Here is a 20,938-nt window from a genome sequence, read left to right as displayed (position 1 = left end):
GGAGGTCAAAGAGCCTGCCATTGAGTTCCTGTCAGAAATAGTCCCTGTTCCCTTTACTATGGGAAACCAATTGGTTACTGAGCTACCACGGGCTACGTCTGAGCAGAAGTTCTAGGTTATATCCATACATGGTCCTTGGTGGAGTGTCAGTCTCAGAAAAGACCCCTGTGCCCAGATATATTTGGTCCTTGTGTTGCTCCTATCCTTTCCATGTCATACGAACTCCCTCTTCTTTCATATGATTCCTTGCACTCTGCCGAAGGTTTGGCTATGAGTCTTAATATCTGCTTTGATACACTGCTAGGTAGAGTCTTTCAGAGGCCCTCTGCGGTAGGCTCCTGTCCTGTTACTTGTTTTCTCCTATGTCCAATGCACATCCCATTTGTCTTTCTAAGTGAGGGTTGATCATCTTACCCCGTGTCCTCTTTCTTGTTTATCTTCTTTAGGTGTATAGATTTCATTATGTTTATCATACCTTATAGGTCTATATGAGTGAGTATATACCATGTGTGTCTTTCTCCTCCTGGGATACCTCACTCAGAATGATCTTTTCTAGATCCCATCATTTGCCTGCAAATTTCATGATTTCCTCACTTTTGATTGCTGAGTAGTATTCCATTGTGTAAAAATACCACAATTTCTGTATCCATTCCTCTTTTGAGAGACATCTGGGTTGTTTCCAGGATCTGGCTATTACAAATAAGGCTGCTACAAACATGGTTGAGCAAATGTCCTTGTTGTGTACTTGAGCAAATTTTGGGTATATGCCTAGGAATGGTATAGCTGGATCTTGAGGAAGCACTATTCCTAATTGTATGAGAAATCGCCAGATTGATTTCCAAAGCAGTTGTACCAGTTTACATTCCCACCAGCAATGGAGGAAGGTTTCCCTGTCTCCACAACCTCTCCATCATGTGTTGTCATTCAAGTTTTTGATCTTAATCATTCTGATGGGTGTAAGGTGAAATCTCAGGGTAATTTTGATTTGCATCTCCCTGATAGCTAAAGATGTTGAGCATCTCTTTACGTGTTTCTGTGCCATTCTATATTCCTCTACAGAGAATTCTCTTTTTAGCTCTGTACCCCATTTTTTAATTGGATTACTTGATTTATTGCTTTTTAACTTCTTTAGTTCTTTATAAATGCTGGATATCAGCCCTCTGTCAGATATAGGGTTGGCGAAGATCCTTTCCCAGTCTTTAGGCTGTCATTTTGTTCTGACAACAGTGTCTTTTGCCTTACAGAAGCTTTTCAGTTTCATGAGGTCCCATTTATTGATTGTTGTTCTTAGAGCCTGTGCTGTTGGTGTTCTGTTCAACTTTCAATGATGGGGAACCATGCCTGTTTGCCTCAAGCACAGGAAACACTGCCCTCTAGAGGAGGAGCTCAATAACTACTTTCTGAGTGAATAGATGGCTGTGGTTCCTGTTCAGACAAAACAACCTGTATGGGAAGTTTATGCCTCCACCATTGTTTAATTTGCTAGACTAGGTAGCCTTGTTTATCCTACTCTGAAAAAAAGCAAGTGCAAATCGTAGGTGTTTAAAACCAACTTTTTTTTAGAATTTTTTGATGATTCAGTAAAGAGAAGCTGGTAAGAAGAGGATTGACAGGCCATTTGACATTTTTTAAATTAATTAATTCAGTTTACATCTAGGTCATAGGCTCCTCTCTCCTATCCTCCCATTCCCACCTCCCCCTCCCGAATTCCCTCTCCCCTATTCCTCAGGATAGAGGAGCCCTCCTTCCCAGACACCCCAGCTCATCTGCTCACATGAGGATCGAGTTTGTCTTCCTCCCCTGTGGCCTTGTAGGGCAGGCCCATCAGGGGGAAGTGATCAAAAAGCAGGCAACATAGCCCTTGTCAGAGATATTCCCCACTCCCCTAACTAGTGGGCCCACACGAAACCCAAGATTTCCATGGGGCTTCTCTTCTTGGGGGTCTGCGCATTGTAGTACGTCTATCCTGTACTATGTGACTAAAATCCACTCTAAGTGAGTATATACTATATGTGTCTTTCTGCATCTGTGTTACCTCACTCAGGATGATCTTTTCTAGTTCCATCCATTTGCCTGCAAATTTCATGGTTTTCTTTTTTAATGGCCGAGTATTATTCCACTGTGTAAATATACCACAGTTTCTCTATCCATTCTTCAGTTGAGGGACATCTCGGTTGTTTCCAGATTCTGGTTAGTAGGAATAAAGCTGCTATGAACATGGATGAGCAAATGTCCTTGTCGTATGGTTTAGCATCTTTTGGGTATATATCCAGGAGTGGTATAGCTGGATCTTGAGATATGGCTATTCTAAGTTTTCTGAGAAAGTGCCAGATTGATTTCCAAAGTGGTTTCATGGTTTTGCACTCCCACCAGCAATGGAGGAGGGTTCCCCTTTCTCCACATGTTCACTTTGAGTTTTTGATCTTAGCCATTTGAACTGGTGTAAATTGGAATCTCAGAGTTGTTTTGATTTATAGTTCCCCAGTGACTAAGGACGTTAAGTGCTTCTCCACCATTCAAGATTCCTCTTTTGAGGACTCTCTATTTAGTTCTGTATCCCATTTTTAAATTGAATTATTTGATTTGTTGGTGGTTAATTTCTTGAGTTCTTTATATATTAGTCCTTTGTCAGATGTAGGATTGGTGAAGCTCTTTTCCCAGTGTATAGACTGTGTTTCCTCCATCTCTGGTCATGAATGGAAGTGCCCTCTGTGGTAATCTTGATGCCCTACACTCCCTGCAGCTGTTCTTCCATAGGCATTATGGGAGGACTTAATTGATGCCTCCACAGAAAGCTTGTGATTGGTTCTCATCTAAGTCCTGTGACTAGTGATGGTGGAAGCTGGGTAGTGGTTGGTGAAAATTACATTGCTTCATTTGCATGTCACACTGCTCTTCTGGCTATGTAAGATATTTGGTTCGTTTTTCAAGTCAGCCCAAGGGTGTCCTCTTGAGTCATACTCTTGTATCAGTAGACCCCATCAAACACTTTCTCTTGGAATGATCTTTTCGTTATCTTTATTATGAGTACAGCATACTCAGTTGCTAACCCAAAGAGGAGGAGACTTAGGAGAGAACATAGAGTTCTAGAAGTGATCAGAGGCAGAAACAGGAGGGAAGTGAGACAGCTGAGATGACACAGGCTGGTGGAGGAAAGCAAAAAGAATTAGGAAGCCAAGATTATGGAAGATAGAAGGCTGTGAAAAATTAAGGGTTGTGAGAGACTGAGCTTTAGTTGCTGAAAGAGGTCCAGTGAAGCAGCAAGCCTTAAGGGGGTAAGGTTCTGATCTCTAAGGCACAAGAGTTGTGATAGCTGCCATTAGGAGCCTCAGGATCTGAAAGCCAGAACATTGGTCATTGTCCATTAGTGCCAACACTAGTGGCTGCTGAGAGCTACTGATGCCTGGTCACTGGGTGTGGGGCTGCTGCCCGTGGAGATCCAAGCAGTAAGCCCCAGACTTTAGTACATAGAAATGTAAATCCATTCCCTTGGATCCATAATCCTCAGGACTAAGAGCGATAAGTCTCTGCATCAGTTAGTTCAATCTATGGCCCCTGAGCACTCAAAGACCCAGAATTTCCTGTGCTGGAGAAGCCACAGTTTGCTTTCCCATGGCTTCTATCTGCATAGAGGAAAGGAAGCTCAGGGTCTCGGTAGATCAATATTAGATGAGGTAATCAAACTCAAAAAGACAGAAGTCACTTATTCTCACCCTCATGCAGATCCTAGTGTGTGATACACAAATGCGCAGCCTACAATATAGAGGTAAATGTGGGTAACGCTTTAAAAACTTGAAAAGAGGGAAATAAGTGAACAGGAAAGATGGATGTGGGCAAAGGGACACATGGAACATGAAAGAGGCAAAGAAGGATACCGAAGGGCTTGCAAGGAGGAGTCAAGGGGAGTGAGAGGGGAAGGTGAGGGAGAAAGCAACTCTTAAAACATGCTTTGTCCAAAAAATGCCATAGTGAGAGATTGTTTCACTTCAGACTCGTGGTATTGTGGCTCTTCCTATCTTACCACCCCTCTCGCACTGCATTGCCTTAGCCATATATGTGTTAAAGACTGTGATAAAGGTGTATCCACAGGGGTCGGGAACACCCGGGATCCACTAGTTGCTGCCCTGTGCCCAGGTGCGGTGTTCTGTGATACTCTCCACTTGTGGTAAAGAGAAGCTCCTTGGATGGCAGGTGATTGGTAGAGGATTTAGAATGTAGTTAGGAATTATGCTGGCCTGGTAAAGTGATAGTGGTTAGATCTCTTCCAGGAGCCATGACCTCACCAGTCCTGAGAAGTTAGCTGGGTTTCTAGTACGAGGCATGAGTTTCCCTCCTGTTAGTGGGTCTAAGTGCAGCTGGACAGCTGTTGGTTACCACCAACAGTCAGTGGCACCAACTTCACCTTTATGGATATCTTGCCGTACTGGTCATTGTTGTGGTTCATAATCGTCCCAGTCAGGTAGGACTTTTAAATGCTTCTCTCTCTTAGCGGCTTGTGCAGTGTTTTCTGGTACCGTGGCTTCATGAACAAGACTAGATCAGTAGCAGTATCAACTGACATGCTAATATGGAAGGGGGAAATCTCATGTGGTCATTCTCCTAGACAAAGAACGCAGGGAACTAATAACTGCGCAGAGAGCGAGCATTAGCTTTTCTCATGGATGCCTCTGTAACGGGAAGCCGTACAAAGTCGTCAGCCCTGAAACCATACACACACAAACATCCAAATCAGACTGAGTAGGTTGTATTTATATATTTGTACATACATACACACCATACATGTAACAACAATAATACAAAAGAGGCTTTCAATTTGAGAGTAGAGCGGCATGGGAAAAGCTGGAGGGAGGGGACTTGAGAGAGGCTGTAAGGAGGAAAAGGTAAGTGATGTAATTATATTTTAAAGGTGCTTCCTCAATTCCATAGTGATAGCTAATACCTTGTATGGTAATTTGTAAAATAAAAACTATTAATAAAAAATATAAGTATCAGTCAGGTGGTTGTGACAATATTGATGTGTAAGATAATGTGGCCCCAACAAGCGCCATTGGACCTGTGCTTCCTGAACAGAACATGGGGAAGATGAATCTGGAACTCTAGTCATTGGACACTGTGAAAACTTCCGCTCAATAAATAACCACCTTATCCGTGTCTGTCAGGTCTACTTCATTCAACCAGTATCAGACCAGAACAATGCAAAAAATAGCAAAGGAGGCTTATGTTCCCCATGACATTTTTTTTTTTTTTGTGGAAAAGATAATGTGAGTAGATGGTTTCTAATGCTAAGAGCATTACAGAGTCAGTTTTCAGTTCTCTTTTCCTTCCTCTCTGACAGGGACAGTAATCGGAAACAGAAAGAGGCACTGATTGAAGACCCAGTGACTGTTAGCATGAGCTGTGGGACAAATTCCAAATACAGGCACTAAAGAGGTTTGCAGGCTCTGTGGGCAACGGAAGAGCAGCTTCATGAGAATGTTTTTTTTTCAGGGAAGGTTTGCTACATGAATTGTACCAGTGATTCTTCATGCCTGTTATTGTCTAGGAGCACAGTCTGGAATGCTGTCGTATATGGGAGGAGCTGAGGGAGACTCTTGCATCAAGGGGTTGGCTGGACACACAGTTGGAGCAACCAGGACAGACTAGAAGGGATAACAAAACAAAACAAAACAAAACAAAACAAAACAAAACAAAACAAAACAAAACACAAGCAGAGCTGTTAGCACCATCTGTTCATTCCCCTCTGTTCCAGCAGAGCGGAGGACAGAGAGCTCAGTAGTTAGCCCCTCGAGGGCTTTGGCAGACACTGGAGCCTGCGCTCCTCCAGCATGTATTCGGATTATTATTATTATTTTTTTTTGTTACAAGGAAGAGACTCATCTTACCCTGTGGCCATGGAGGATGGTTTGGTGGGCAAAGTAAGCTGTGACCAACGCTATGCTGAATTCCAACAAGGAAAATATTGCTAGCACACCTGCAATTCCTCTCCCAGAAAGCTGAAATCAGGAATATGTAGAACATCAGGCTGAACAGGCCGGTCTCATGTGGACTTCAGAAATGTCCTGATGCATCAAAAGTGCCACCTCGCTCGTGTTCAGCTCATTCTGAGTAACATTTTTTTTTATAACAGCAAGGAGAAATATTGCCAAAAACCCCACTTATTTTCTAATATTTCTAAATAGACTGTTAGTCGAAAGAAAGTCTTCTGCTTTTTAAAAGAAAAATCAAAAGATATTTGTATTTCTCCAAAATAAGCATTGATGGCAATAGAGAAATAATCAGGAGTTGATTGCACACAAGCAGACAATCTTTCTCTCTGTTTTCATTCTTAAAAAGCCACTTGAAACATGACTGGCTTATTTATGCGGAATTTCAAAGTGCTGAAAAAGAAATTTCGAGTATATTTTGGAGCTGCCAAGCTGTATCCATTGCTCCAGTGATGGTCACAGGGTGGTCTTTCCAACTTCGCCTATCTGCAAATGTAATTTCTCACTTTTCATCTTAGCAATCACAGTCCTAGGACTAAAGGTTGGAAACAGAGAGGATTTTCTCAGCAGAGCTGCTATATAGTAAATAGGAGACAGCAATGGCTCTACTCTGGCAGTGAGGCGAGAACAGTCACGTGGTCGATGGCAGGGTACTTACCACCATCCAGTAGTCTTGATAATAGAAGCCATTGATGTTCAGATCACACAGAAACAGAACCACTCCCACAAAGGCAAACATAGCACTAATAATGTTTATTACCCGGATGCTTTTCACCTAATGGAGGCAGTACGAACAGTAAATCTTGTAGAAGACAAATGAATTTAAAGGGAGTGGAGGTCTACCCAGGTTAATGGTTCTTAATCTTTGTTATCTTGTTTTAGTTTTTATTGTACTGAGGACTAAAGTCAAGGTCTGATGCACTGCAGGCAAGTGCTCTACCACTGACCTGTATTCCTAGCATGAAATGTTTGAAGTTGATATAATGCCTTTCTTCTGTCCTTCTGAGTAGTTGTGACAAATAGTTTGTATCCTAGATGTCAGTTTCCTCTAAGAAGCCGTAAATATTGTAACTGGTAGGAATATAATAAACATGCAAATATAATCTGAAGCAAAAGTTCCCCTACCATGCTTATGTAACAGTTTTGTTTACAGTAACAGCTTTAGTATACACATGGACAGTGTGCAGAGAGTGAGGGACTTTGGAGACTCAGTCCTACATGGGATGTCTTCATCAACCTCTTCTCAAGGCTCGGGATCTATGGGGAAGATTTTGTTCTTCCTTCCTTCCTTCCTTCCTTCCTTCCTTCCTTCCTTCCTTCCTTCCTTTCTTCCTTCCTTCCTTCCTTCCCTTCTTCCTTTCTTCCTCCTTCCTTCCTTCCCTTCTTCCTTTCTCCTTCCTTCCTTCCTTCCTTCCTTCCTTCCTTCCTTCCTTCCTTCCTCCTTCCTTCCTCCCTCCCTCCCTCCCTTCCTCTCTCTCTCTCTGACAGAGAAAGAACACAAAGTTGGTTGGGTAGGGAGGTTGGGAAGATCTGAGAGTTGAGGGGGAGAGAGTTTTTTAGTAAAAATTTTAGTAAAAAAAAAGTAAAAATTAAAAGAAAAAAGCTCTAGTTTGTAAAAAAAAATAAAAAGAATGAACTTAAGGTTTTTTAAAGAATTATTTAATTTTATTTTTATTTGGGTGTTTTGCCTGCATGCATATCTGTGTACCATGAGCATGCAGTGCCTGGGGAAGCCAGAAGAGAGCATCGGATCCCCTGGAACTGGCACTATAGAGATATTGAGTCACTGTTGAGTTCTGGGAATGAAACCCAGGTCCCCTAGAAGAGTTAAGTACTCAAGTCAGTGCTATTAACTGCTGAGCCATCCCTCCAGCTGCAAGAACAAAATTAATTGGCCATAGTCTGTGATAGGTACCTTGTTATATATTTAAAATGATGTCACTTTTAAAGCTTCAAGCCACCACACATGAGATGGTCCTAGTTCTGACCTTATACATTCCTATCTAGTTGTACCACCCCCCAAAACCAGAGTGTCTTTCTACATAACCTCTTAGGGGCAGAACCTATACAGAAAAGGATGCTCTGCTTTGTTTTTGGATTACAGTAGATGCAACTAATCAGAGAGATTTTAACTCTAGCATGATCCACTGTTTCATCTGGAGAGGGTGGAAAATGTGAGTACATGCTCTCCCCGACCCCGTTCTTGTGCATAACCTTATATAATCTTGAAACCACTTCTGATCTAGGTGTAGGGACAAAATACTTTTCTCTTGATTTGCCATTAAACCAGGAAACTGCAACAAGGGGCGTGCTGTGGCTGGGAGGACTGAACCCCAGTCTCCGTGGTCATTTCTGTGTGCTCTTATGCTTTGAACTAGATGCTGTCAATGGGGATTTAAAGAACTCACAGCACAGGCAATCTGCATAAGAATAGGAGTTACACACCAGTGAAGAGTGAAAATACAAGACAGAGCTGAGAAATGGCAGTGAACACCCAGGACTTAGTTATTGAAGTGGTGAGCATGTGGGTTTTGGATCCTAGATTCTTCCTTGGTTTTACCTGAGTGCCATGTGACCTAACAGAACCAGGGAGCCATCGGGTTAAAGCTTAAATGATTAGCTTTACTAATTCCCACTCTTGTGCTTTCAAGAGCCTGAATGTGGCACTCTGCCTTCCCCAGTAGCAAACCGAGTGCTCCACTCCCCTTGTGTCAGCAAAGGCACCAACCAGCAGGGGGCAGAAAACTCTTTTGAGAAAGAAGTTCCATCCACACTGTGAGATTCTACAGTCTCAGTTTTTCCTTGCTAGTAATTCAAACCAGTCTTTAAAGGAATTTAAAAACTAGAAGTAAGTTTTCTAACTTACCAGACAGTGAGAGAATTCCTTGAATGCTGAGATGGAGAGTGAGCCAGAAGCCGTGAACTGTAGAAGGAGACGGATCTGTGAATGGTAGGTTCTCTGCATGTGTCCGGGAATGCCTCTTTATACAAGAGATTGGTCTAGTTATGTTTGTTTGGTTTTCCTTACATTCAGCTTAGTTTTTTAAGACTTACTCTTGGATACATCTTTGATTTTCCACCGTCATTACTTTTCGTGTAAAAAATACCTCTTGTTACAGATGACTCCGAGTTCGTTTGGATGACTGAGCCTCTGAGTCAACCTCATCTTGTCCTCAACCTCATCTTGTCATTTATGTCATGTTTCAGATCGTCCCCTTTCAAGACCCAACACTTTGCTTCTTGATCTGCGCATGCGTTCGGAGTGAGTTGAAGCTGCGGTGGAGTTGAATAATCTGAAGTGGTGTGTGACACACCTCCACTATTATTTCTCAAAATCAGAGCCATTGTTTCTCTAAACTCGCTAACTTAGACACAGCGCTGTTCAAGAACTGAGCTGTTAACGGCGGGGGACAGCCATGCTGCACAGGCAGCGGTGTCCTAGCAGTCTACTCACACATATGCCACCCCAGAATGGATATCCACCAATGAAAGCAGTAGAGGGAAATGCTCGAGACACATAGTGAGAGGTGCTCAGCAACCCGAGACCAACTCCAAAGCCAATGTGCATCAATCCAGTTATTAATTCTTCATTTCTAGCCTGTGAAACTTTGCGGCCACGGTCACTCCTATTTATTTACCGTTATTTATTTTGCCAGGTTCCATTCAACCAAACAGTGAATATGTTGATGTATACTGAAACACCTGGGGAGGAGGGGCCTCAGGTAAACCTTGTTTGAGGAGTGTGCATGCATTCACACACAAACACACACATACACACGTAATAAACATTTTAAGGAAATCTTGTTTGACTTCTGAATGGCTGACAAAGAGGCCTTTAAAAAGTATGACTACTTAAGCATCTCTTAGTATCTTGTGTGAGTTTCTTAGTTTGTAAAGAATACTGTCTTGCACAAGTAGAGCAGTTTCTTGCCCAGGCAATGTTAGTCATGAGGAATGGAAACAATGGAGACAAAGCCACTCTTAAGAGTATTAATCAGATGCCTGACAATGTTCTAAACATCTTGTATGAATTATTTCATGTCACTGTGCCAACAACTAGGTGGTAATACAAAACCATAAGAAACCGAGTGCCCAAGCATACACAGTTGTGAAGGGGCAGATGCCCAGAATACACGGTAATGGACTGACTCCAAAACTCATTTGCAATCTGCCCTTTCATGCTCAACTTGGTTCCACCCATTCTGAGTTGTCTTGGTTATTATAGTAGTCAAATGGATTTACTGTTTCTTTGTAAATTCCTCTTGAATTTTAATATGTAAAACACATGGTATTGCTTTTATATTATTTCATTTTTAAAATTTTAAACATTAATTTACTTTCTGCACCTGGATGTTTTGCCTGTGCATCACATGTGTGCCTAGAGGTGGTGCTCAAGGATGCCCGAAGGGGGTGGTAGATCAGACCCTCTGAAACTGGAGTTACAAACAGGTATGAGCCACCATGTGGGTGCTGGGAATGGAACCAAAGTCCTCTGCAAGAACAGCCAGTGCACTTAACCATGGCACCATAGTTTTGGTCCTTGTATCATTTGTTTTTAAAATGCTGGTATGTAACTGTTACCACACCAAGTAAGAGCTATTTTACCAATGATAAGGGATAAATATTTACTTCTTTGTAACTCTTATCACAATGTTCTTTGTTGAGTAAACATGGATCTTGGAGAAACAACAGCTGCTATATTGGTCCAAAGCTTAGCAAAATATCTGTAGTTATTTGTTTTCAAGTTTATGATTATATCTTGTATCTCTAGGAAGACTACAGCCACAGAAACTTCTGTGTTTATTTCCTCAATGAATAGGTACCAAATAAAATTAAATTGAATTAAAAGAAAAACAACAATTTCATTAATATGCTAAAACAATAATATATTGTTGATATGCACTGAGACCTGTGAAAGTATTGAACCTTCTCTCTGAACAATTATTCTTGCACATTCACATATGTACATCAACCTTTACTCACAGGTTCCAAGGGCTGATGGACCCGTTTTAGTCAATGTGACATTTCGGACTCAAAACTCTTGCATTTGACTTCAGGTTTGTTCACACAAGTTTGTTCACACAAGATTGTGTTCTCCAAGAGGACAATCTGGGTACAAAATTCCCTTCCTTACTATCATCTTGATGAAGAGCAGCCACAGCTTCAACCCCTATCTTCTCTACCCCTTTTTAAAACCTTTATAACCCTGACTCTATACCTCATTGATTAAAATTGCCCATAATCTTAGCCACTTGGATGGATAGTCTACTTGTTTTATGCTTTTGGTGATTGTCTCAGTTTCATTTCTGTTTATTTTTTTCCCCAGGTTTCCTTTGTGTTGCTGTGATAAAATATCACAGACAAAAAGTAACTTAGGGGTGATGAGTTTATTTTCAGTTCACAATCCCTATTTACAGTCCATCGCTGTAGAGAAGTCAAGGCAGATATTCAAAGAGCTAATAATATCACATGAGATAGAAATGTACACACACCTGCTATTTATTCATGCTTAGCTTGATTTCTCCACTCTTATACTGCCCAGAACTCCTTGCCTAGGGAATGGTGTCACCCATGGTAGGCTTGGTTCCCCCCTATCAACCTAGTTAAGACAATCCCTCACAGACATACCCACAGAGCAGCAGAATGCAGACAGGCCTTCATTGAGTCTCCCTTCTCAGGCGATTCTAGGTTGTGCCAAGTTGGCAACTAAAGCTAACTGTCACAGTGGTTTTGAGTGGAGGGCATAGATCTTCTACCCCCACCGTCTGTGGTCCCTGGAGTGTTGTGATAACCTGGGATGCAGCTTCACAGTCTTCATAGAGAGGGCCTCGCTTCTGCCAACTGTGGGGTTTGTTTGTCTGTTTTTCAAAGCGAAACTGTACCTTTTTAAAAAAAAGTATGTTTTGATTGCCTATGTCTTTTCTACCAGGAAGAATGCTCCAAATGGATCCTGGTTCCACACAGTAAAAATCAAAGCTGTCTGCTTCAGAGGTGTCACAGGTGTGCTCCCTAACTTCCCTTCTGGCCTCCTTCCGACTGTTCCTTCCTCTGAACATTCTGCTTGCCTTTGTTGACCTCCTCCGTTCACCAAATACATCGCACACGTTTTCATCTGAAGATCTTACGATGGTCATTTTCTCTTGCTCTGGTATTTATGGCTCACTCTGAACTTCACTCTGAGTTTGGAATGCCCATCTTGATCAACTTCAGGTTGCTACCCACTCACTGCCTGCTTCTTCTTCTCCTTTTTATACTCTGAATAGTACTTACTTACTTACTTTTTTAAGTTTGCATATAAAGTACTAGGATTCGTTATAGCATTTTCAAATGGAACTGTTGTTGCATTATTTCTCCTCTCTTCTCATTTATTTCCGGGAACCCTCCTCATACCCTCCCACTGTCAGAGCTTTCCTCCTGTTTACATGTTACACGTATCCTATCATCCATCCCTTTCCCTCAATCTCTCTTTTTTCTCTTCTTGTGATCTCCTTTCTAGTTTTATACCTTGTACTCACATTCACACCTACTCACATACACACAGTAAAAGATAGGATGTGCGTATTAGAGAGGACACAAGATTTTTGCCTTTCTCAGTCTGGGTCACCTCACTTGGTATCTATTATTTTTCACCTTCCAACACACTCTATGGTTTGCACCCTTATTATGTGTACAGCCTTATTTTCTCAATTAGGTCATAGGCCCCCTGAAGGCAGAAACTGTGCCTGCCTTGTGCTCCTAGATATCTTCAGCAACTGTGTGAGGTTGGCTTTGTGGGCCATAAGTTTTCAGGAAATGTACTCTGTAGGCAAAAGGTTGTTGTGTAATTCAAATTCTGATTTCTTACGCGCCCCCCCCCATATTTGGTTATAATTCTTAATCTGAAAACCTCTTGTCTTAATGCTATACAAACACTGCTCCCCAATTGTCCCTTGATATTCTAGTAAAGAAGCTTACAGCCAGGGGGAGAGAATAGGACTGGACTTTCTGCCAGCCAGGGGAGGAAAAGAAGAGGAGAGAAGTAGGGGATTCAGCTAGGAAAGAGGTCCAGGAGACATCAGGAGAGGGGAGCTGGAGCAGCAAAGCTGCAAAGTGCAAGTATCTCTGGCATGTTTTGCTGGGAGGAAACCAGATTAGCTTAGATGGTTAAGAATAGAGTAATAAGCTCTGAAGCTTATTAAAATAATATCATAAAGTCACAATCATTTGGGTAATAGCCAGGCTAAGAGAGAAACTGAGAAACAAGCACGGTTTTATAAAACTATCTTAAACAGTACTCCACTTGGCAGAGGAAGATCCAAGGAGCCACCTTCCCAGTGTAGATTGGCTGCTGGAGAGGGTGGGTTACTGTTTACTTTTACTTGCCTGGAACACTGTGACTTGACTAGGCCACAGAAACCACTAGAAACCACTAACCAGAAACCTTCTAGCCGGTAAGATGGCTAGAAGAATTCTGATAGATAGTAAGAATGTATTGTTTAGTGACTCCTGTAGCCAAGATTTTGGAACTGCACGCAGGGAGATACATGAAACATTTTGGTGGGAGTGTGTGAAGAGGCATGGGGAAAGCTTCACAAATGATGGTCAGTTCTGTCTAAGCATGCTGAGTCTTTACTGCAAGCCTGGCATGCTTTGCAAGGCTTGGAGAAACAAGATTGTTCAAGTCAACTTTTTTTTTTTTAAGCAAAGCAACAAAGACATAATATTTCCAAGGGTTTTTCACATTCTGCTTTCCCCAGAATGTTTGCTAGTAGCTCCCTTTCCTTTAGAATAAAGTTAATTCATTTTTATAGGAATATAGCTTTATAACCAATCCAAAGACAGAAGCAAGGCTGTCTAAAAAGACATTCATAGCTGCGAGATCAAGCAAGAAGTAGTTGGGCTCCTTCCATTTCACCCTTACTGGATCTTCCTGCTAGGGAGAGCCTTCTGTGAATTGTTAGACTCATGACTGAATCTAAAATAAATTAACACAGGCTAACTCATACACAGATTGATCATTTCACCCTGAGAGAGACACAGTAATCAGAATAGTCCTCAAATGTTTTTGCTCATTGGATGATATGCTATTTATAACCAACAGATGCATGGTAATCTTGCAAATGCAACATTGAAATTCTAGTGGCAAATACACTCACCCCAAGTGCTATTGCTGCATCTTTCAAGTTGGTTGTTGTTGTTCCTGGAACTGGATTTGCTGTTGCCATGTTTTCTCGACCCAGCTGATTAGTAGGGAAGATTCCTGGAGATTCAATGAAGGAAAGTTGCCCAGTCTGTACTTGGTTTCCTATGTTTAAAAACCCAACAGGTTGTTGAGGATGAAGAGCCATGGAACTTGTTGGTGGGTAAGGATTGGGAATGGTGCCATGCATTCCAGGGTAGGTAGTTGTCTGGAAAGACGTCATTGTGTCCTAAGCCATATAAAATATACAAAAGTAACACATTTACCAAGAAAAGAGATTAAAGGTTATCTTGTCAAGTGTCAGTTTTCTATGCAAATTGGAGAGATCAAGTGAGCAGATATTGGCTAGTGATAAGCAATTGAAATATGATTCTCATTTGACTTTGGAATCCCATATACCCTATTGTTCAAAAGAAGTAAAGGAGGGGATGATGGGAATACATTTAGTTTTCAGTTCTTCATATTTAGTTTTGCAGTGTGTATGTGTGCATGCATGTGTTTTCCTGAGTTGCTTCTGAATGGCAGCAGAAGGCAGAAGGGGACTCAAATGGTAGGATTTTGTGATTGCATATTTTGAGTAAATGTCCCGATTAAAATGCCAATGGTTTGATGCACCAGTAAGCTGTTTATATCCTTCATGCTCAGATAAAGGGAGAAGATGTCTTTTGACATCTGTGAAGCACAAGAAGATGACTTGCAGAGAAGATCTCAAAAGTGAATCTAAGGATACTAAACCAAATATTTTTGGTATGCAGTTTTTTCTTTCTTCTTTAAGGATTGCTATTGATTTTTTTCCAAATTTAATCATGGAGATTTAGTTTCAACAAAATCCTCTTAGCCACCTGAATAATGTAAATAAGAACCCTCAAGAGTAAGTTATTTAAATAGAAGTAGGAAGACCTAACAGGAATGGTCATATGTGAACTAACAGCTTTCCGTAACAAATAACTTTAATCATGGACTACCTTCCATGCCATCAGTTTGCATTATTGACTCCAGTTATATGTTGCTATAACAGATTAGCAAATAAGGTAGTTACTGGGGCTTCTCCTCAGCAGGCTTCAAATGAGCTCTTTAGGATAGCATTCATTAAATACTACAGGCGATGTGCACTGTGTTTAATTATAAGCATCAGTTTGGGGTTAGAAATCTGGCTCTGCCACCAGCTGTGTGTTTAGTAAGTTTGTTGAACTTTCTTTGCTCTTATTTGTCTGCAATGCAGTGTTAAAAACCATAAAAGAATACCTTCCTTCTAGGGCTATGCGAAATGATTCCTCATGACATGCAAATAATTATTGAAACGGGAGCCATGCATTCTGTAGATCCAATTTCTGAGACTAAATATTACTCCAGCTCTCTTTCGTCTCCAACCTGATACTTCATTAACTGTGGTGTCTGGAGAAGTTTTCTTGATTAAATGCCTGTCGGTTCCTGTATCTAAGCTGTAAAACGACAGCTGTTGCCGTTTGGATGGTTGTAACAAGGTTGAATGATGGCAGTTTTCATAAGCTGTTGTAGGAGTTCCCAGCACAGAACAAGAGCGTGGTGAGCAGCAGAGGCTGTTGTGTTATCAGAACCCAGAGTCTTCTGTGTCATTTCCAGTAGATGATGTGCATCCATTTGGTAAAAAGGAGTGAACTTCAAAAGGTCAATGCCAAGAGCAAGGAGACACGAGATCGGGATATAGTGATGTCAGAACAAGATATTTTTCTGGGCTTTAAAAAAAAATATACAATGCAGTGATTGTCCTATGGGAGGGAGGAAGGGGGAGAGAGGGAGACACACAGAGAGATCATTGCCTATATTTGACTCTGAAATTTGCTGGAGAAATTTTAAGACTTTTTATTTATCATCAGCTTCTGATTTCCTATCTGCTATCTAGTTTCTGGCCATGGAAGTTTCACATAGAACACAAACCGCTAATATCTGACTCTATAACACTCCTGCTAGTCTCAGGGTGTATTTGTGTGAAATAAGGCTGTAGTTTTAGAAAATGAGTAGGAAATGACCCAGTTCTATACTTTTTGATTCATACCAAAATGATGCAGTGTGCAGATGTGAAAGTGATGCCAGGATTAACTGATTCTCCAACCAAAAGGAGGATCCACGTGAGCGGGAGGCAGTGAGCTCAGTTTCATAGATTTTTGTTTTTGAGTTAGTATATTTTTGCTCTTAGCAATTGATAAGCTATTTATCATCAGTTTTTTTTTAATAAAAAAAGAGAACTACCACAACTATTTTTAAATATGCGAACACATAAAAACACCAGAGTTCATGTGGTTTTCCACAGAAATGCTCAATCTCATTAGCCATCAGGGAAATGCAAATCAAAACGACCCTGAGATTTCACCTTACACCCATCAGAATGGCTAAGATCAAAAACTCAAGAGACAACACATGCTGGAGAGGTTGTGGAGAAAGGGGAACCCTCCTCCACTGCTTGTGGGAATGTAAACTTGTACAACCACTCTGGAAAGCAATCTGGCGCTTTCTCAGACAACTAGGAATGTGCTTCCTCAAGATATTCCTAGGCATATACCCAAAAAAGACTCAAGTACACAATAAGGACATTTGCTCAACCATGTTTGTAGCAGCTTTATTTGTAATAGCCAGAAGCTGGAAACAGCCCAGATGCCCCTCAATTGAAGAATGGATGCACAAATTGTGGTATATCTACACAATGGAATATTACTCAGCAATAAAAAACAAGGAAATCATGAAATTTGCAGGTAAATGGTGGGATCTGGAAAAGATCACCCTGAGTGAGCTATCCCAGAAGCAGAAAGACACACACGGTATATACTCACTCATATAGACATATAATATAGGATAAACCTACTAAAATCTGTACACCTAAAGAAACTAATCAGGAGGGAGGACTCTTGCTAAAATGCTCAATTCCTATCCAGAAAGGCAAAGAGAATGGACATCAAAAGAAGGAGAAAAGAGGGAACAAGTCAGGAGCCTGACACAGAGGACCCCTGAAAGGCTCTGCCCTGCAGACTATCAATGCAGATGCTGAGACTTATGGGCAACCTTTGGGCAGAGTGTAGGGAATCTTATGAAAGAAGTGGGAAACAGTAAGATCTGGAGAGGACAGGAACTCCACAAGGAGAGCAACAGAACCAAAAAATCTGAGCACAGGGGTCTTTCCTGAGACTCATACTCCAATCAAGGACTATGCATGGATATAACCTAAGCACAGATGTAGCCCATGGCAGTTCAGTATCCAAGTGGGTTCCATTGTAATAGGAACAGGGACTGTCTCTGACATGAACTGATTGGCCTGCTCTTTAATTACCTCCCCCTGAGGGGTAAGCAGCATTACCAGGCTACAGAAGACAATGCAGCCACCATGATGAGACTTAATTGACTAGGATCAGAAGGAAGGAAAAGACTTCCCCTATCAGTGGACTTAGGGAGGGGCATGCATGCAGAGGGTGGAGGAAGGGAGGGATTGGGATGGGAGGAGGGAGGGAACCACAGGGAGGATACAAAGTGAATTAATAAAGAATAAAAAAATGAAATTAAATAAATAAAAAATAAAAAAACACCAAAGTTGTGATGAAATTTAAAACATAAGGATCACAGCAATAGGAGAAAAACTAGCCGATAAGGTAATTTCAAATAAAGAAGGGATAATTATGATTGTAATTTTTTCTAGGTCTTTTCTATCTTTAAAAGAATGAGGATGTTGGTATAATTTAGAATGTATTATAGCATATAATTGTAGAAATATGGTATTAATAACAGGGGCCTTTTCTATACCTGCTCTGTTCCCCAGATAATGACACAGAGACCTATTAGATTTATTGAACAAGCCTTAAGATCTGTAACTGGGCAGATATTTGTCTGTTCTAACCCAGTTATGCTAGTCTGGCTACCTCCCAGCCACGTGCACTTTTACTTGCCATCTTAGTCTCGCCTTGGCCTTCTGCTGTAATGCTTTGTCTTCACGGAGAACTCCCGTTTGTCCTCCTCACGGCCACTTCTCATGGCAACTTCTTCCTTCCCGTCTTCCTTCTCACTCCTCTCTCTCTACCTGAGATCACCGGACTGGGAACGGGAAATCTGCCTGCTCTCTCCTTTACTCAGTCATTGGCCCACAAGCTTTTTTATTAACCAGATAACTGGGGAGCACTGTTCACACAGCATCAGTACTGTAGAGTCTTCATAGAAATGACAATGTTCTTAGCACTAGATTTATATACGTGTGTGGTGTATATATATATATATATATATATATATATATATATATATAGAGAGAGAGAGAGAGAGAGAGAGAGAGACTTGAAGTACCTTTAGTAGTAATTGTAGTAATTATCTTGTTTCTCTCTGGGTTTCTCTTTCATTTATCAACAGTCTTAATACAGATTCAAGAATTGGCTTCACCTCTCCAACCCAGAGAGTAGAATTTCAAATCCACCCAAACAAACCCCCCACCATTTCATACCCACTAAGACAGGCAGAGTGGTTTCAGTGGACTTACACAGCTTCCCCAGCACCTCTGGGCCTTTTCTTTTTCACCTCCAAGTTCTGTTGATCTTGGATGTTTATGTGGAGTTTATAAGTGCTTTTATTTCCTTGTTTCAAACCAGCCTATCCCATCTTTACATAATTCCAAAGTCCTTTAGTTGCTCATCTTCACTTCATTTGTAAACTTGAGAATGTGCTGTAGTTTGTGTTTTCCTCTCATTTATGCTGGGAGGTGTGTTCTGACACCTCCAGACACATTTCCTCCTCCTTTCTCCTGCTCCTTTGCTTTCTGACCCTCACCAAGGCAGTGACATCACATTCTAATCCCGTTTAAATCAGAGGAGTCCTAGTAAGGGGAACAGGGGTTGTCTCTGACATGAATTCTGTGGCTGGCTCTTTGATCACCTCCCCCAGGAGGAGAAACATTCTTGCCAGGCCACAGAGGAGGACAGTGCAGCCATTCCCGATGAGCCCTGCCTGATAGGCTAGGGTCAGATGGAAAGGGAGGAGGCTCTCCCCTATCAGTGGACTAGGGGGGGATGGGAGGAGATGAGGGAGGAGGGACTTGGAGGGGATGAGCGAGGGTGCTACAGTTGGGATACAAAGTGAATAAACTGTAATTAATAAAAAGAATAATTAATTTAAAAAATCATGCAAGTGCAATTGTAAAACACAGACAATGAAGAACACAAAGAGGAGGAGAAACAAAAGCACCTGTGCTCTGGACACCTAGACACTGTTGCTGAGAATAATTCACCAGGTTCTGTAGACTTTCCTAGGCCAGCATTTATTTTACATACATATGTACAGAATTTTAAAAGACTCACCAAATGAAGATCAGATTGTGTAGTTTTCTGTAATTCACCCTTTTTAACTTAATCTTTTATAAATACCTTTACATGTCAATCTGCCCTTATTGTCCTTCTCAGTACTGCCATGTTATAACTTTGGAGGCAATCTAACTATTAATTTTCAATTGCGTCTCGCAGGTACAAACAAGCATTGTAACTAGAGAGACAATGCATATTCTTGTCTCCAAAATACCCGTGGCTGGCAAGTTTCCCATGTGGTGAGAGCTATTAAGTGTTTATTGAATGAGCGAGTGGGTCAGTGCCAATTCCTCTCTCTCTCAATATATATATCCGATCCCCCTCTGCTGGCCTCCTAGACTCACCTCCAGGCACAGACTCTTCATGAGGCGGCAGTGTAGAGGCCACTCCTCCCCAGTCCCGTAACTGCGCAGGACTGTGGCACAGCCCCATCATGTACTACCACAATTCTTACTTCTTTAGTTGTCTTCCTGAGAGGCAGGATGCATAGCATCTCTTGTTAACATCTCATATCACAAGTGTAGGAACATGCCTATGAAACAGAGCTAAACGTTAAGGTGACTGGCGCCAATAAACGTCGACTTCTGACATAAGGCGTGTACTTCCTTTCCGTAAAAACACACGCAGGGGCTGGAGAGATGGCTCAGTGGTTAAGAGCACTGTCTGCTCTTCCAAAGGGCCCGGGTTCAATTCCCAGCACCCACATGGCAGCTCACAACCGTCTGTAATGCCAATTCCAAGGGATCTGACACCTTCACACTAATGCACATAAAATTAAAAAAAAAATACAGAGAAAGAACTTTTCTGGTAAACTGCTACATAACTCATCATCCAGAATTCTGGAACAGCCTTAGAGTCAATCAGTGTTCTAGGAAATGTTTTTATCTATATTAAAGTAGTAACACTAACCAGCTTGGAAAAGTTACACCTGCGGCAGCATTCTGTGGGAATGTTCCTACGATCAGACAGGACTGGTTTGGAGACTATTTCAGGTATACTTTGTAGAAGTGGGTCATCAGAAGTTAGCTTCCTCAGAGGACCACAGTTAGGAAGCGCCGAAGAATAAGGTCTTGCGAGTGCTTCCTCCACATAAGTGATGAATACTTCTTTCATTCCTTACTTGTGCTGCTTTCTGACCAGAGTAATTTCTGTGGGAAAGCAAGAACCCAGCCTGTAAGCCTGTAAATATTTTTCTCATGGTATTTTGACACAAATCTATAGTCGCCTGCAAAGAGGGCACCTTAGCTGGAGAAGTGCTTTGATCAGTTTGGCCTGTAGCCATGTCTGTGAACACCTCCCCCCTCTTAAAAAAATTTTCTTTTTTTTTAATTTTAGGTGTATGAGTGTTTTCCCTGGATGTATGTTTGCACATTACATGCATGAGTACTTGCAGGGGTCAGAAGAAGGCATCAGATACTCCAGGGCTGGAGTTACAGATGGGTTTGAGTTGCATTGTGGGTGCTGGAAAT

At 41.5% G+C, this 20,938-nt stretch overlaps 1 protein-coding gene across 1 annotated transcript; it reads right to left on the bottom strand.

The window, feature by feature from the left end:
* Positions 1–5,531: 5,531 nt before the first annotated feature.
* Positions 5,532–18,698, bottom strand: LOC129681679 (membrane-spanning 4-domains subfamily A member 12-like). The gene is made up of 7 exons (XM_055613723.1): positions 18,653–18,698; positions 14,116–14,392; positions 9,439–9,569; positions 8,851–8,907; positions 6,643–6,759; positions 5,883–5,993; positions 5,532–5,639 (listed from the first exon to the last, which is right to left on the bottom strand). Exons 2-7 carry the CDS (start codon positions 14,384–14,386, stop codon positions 5,532–5,534), a joined length of 795 nt encoding a protein of 264 aa, XP_055469698.1. The 5' UTR covers positions 14,387–14,392; positions 18,653–18,698.
* Between the last annotated feature and the right edge of the window lie 2,240 nt (positions 18,699–20,938).

This window comes from Psammomys obesus, unplaced genomic scaffold (genome assembly GCF_907164565.1).
Source record: "Psammomys obesus unplaced genomic scaffold, mPsaObe1.curated_primary_1811, whole genome shotgun sequence".
In the NCBI taxonomy this organism is placed as follows: Eukaryota; Metazoa; Chordata; class Mammalia; order Rodentia; family Muridae; genus Psammomys; species Psammomys obesus.
This window is presented reverse-complemented; position numbering and strand designations above follow the sequence as displayed.

Coding starts and splice junctions, on each gene's coding strand:
- LOC129681679 (XM_055613723.1), bottom strand. CDS start 14,386: ATGACGTCTTTCCAGACAACTACCTACCCTGGAATGCATGGCACCATT. Junction 9,570..14,115: donor AGCAATAGCACTTGGGGTGA/GTGTATTTGCCA, acceptor CTAGAAATGAAG/AATTAATAACTGGATTGATG. Junction 5,994..6,642: donor ATCAAGACTACTGGATGGTG/GTAAGTACCCTG, acceptor TCCTGATTTCAG/CTTTCTGGGAGAGGAATTGC.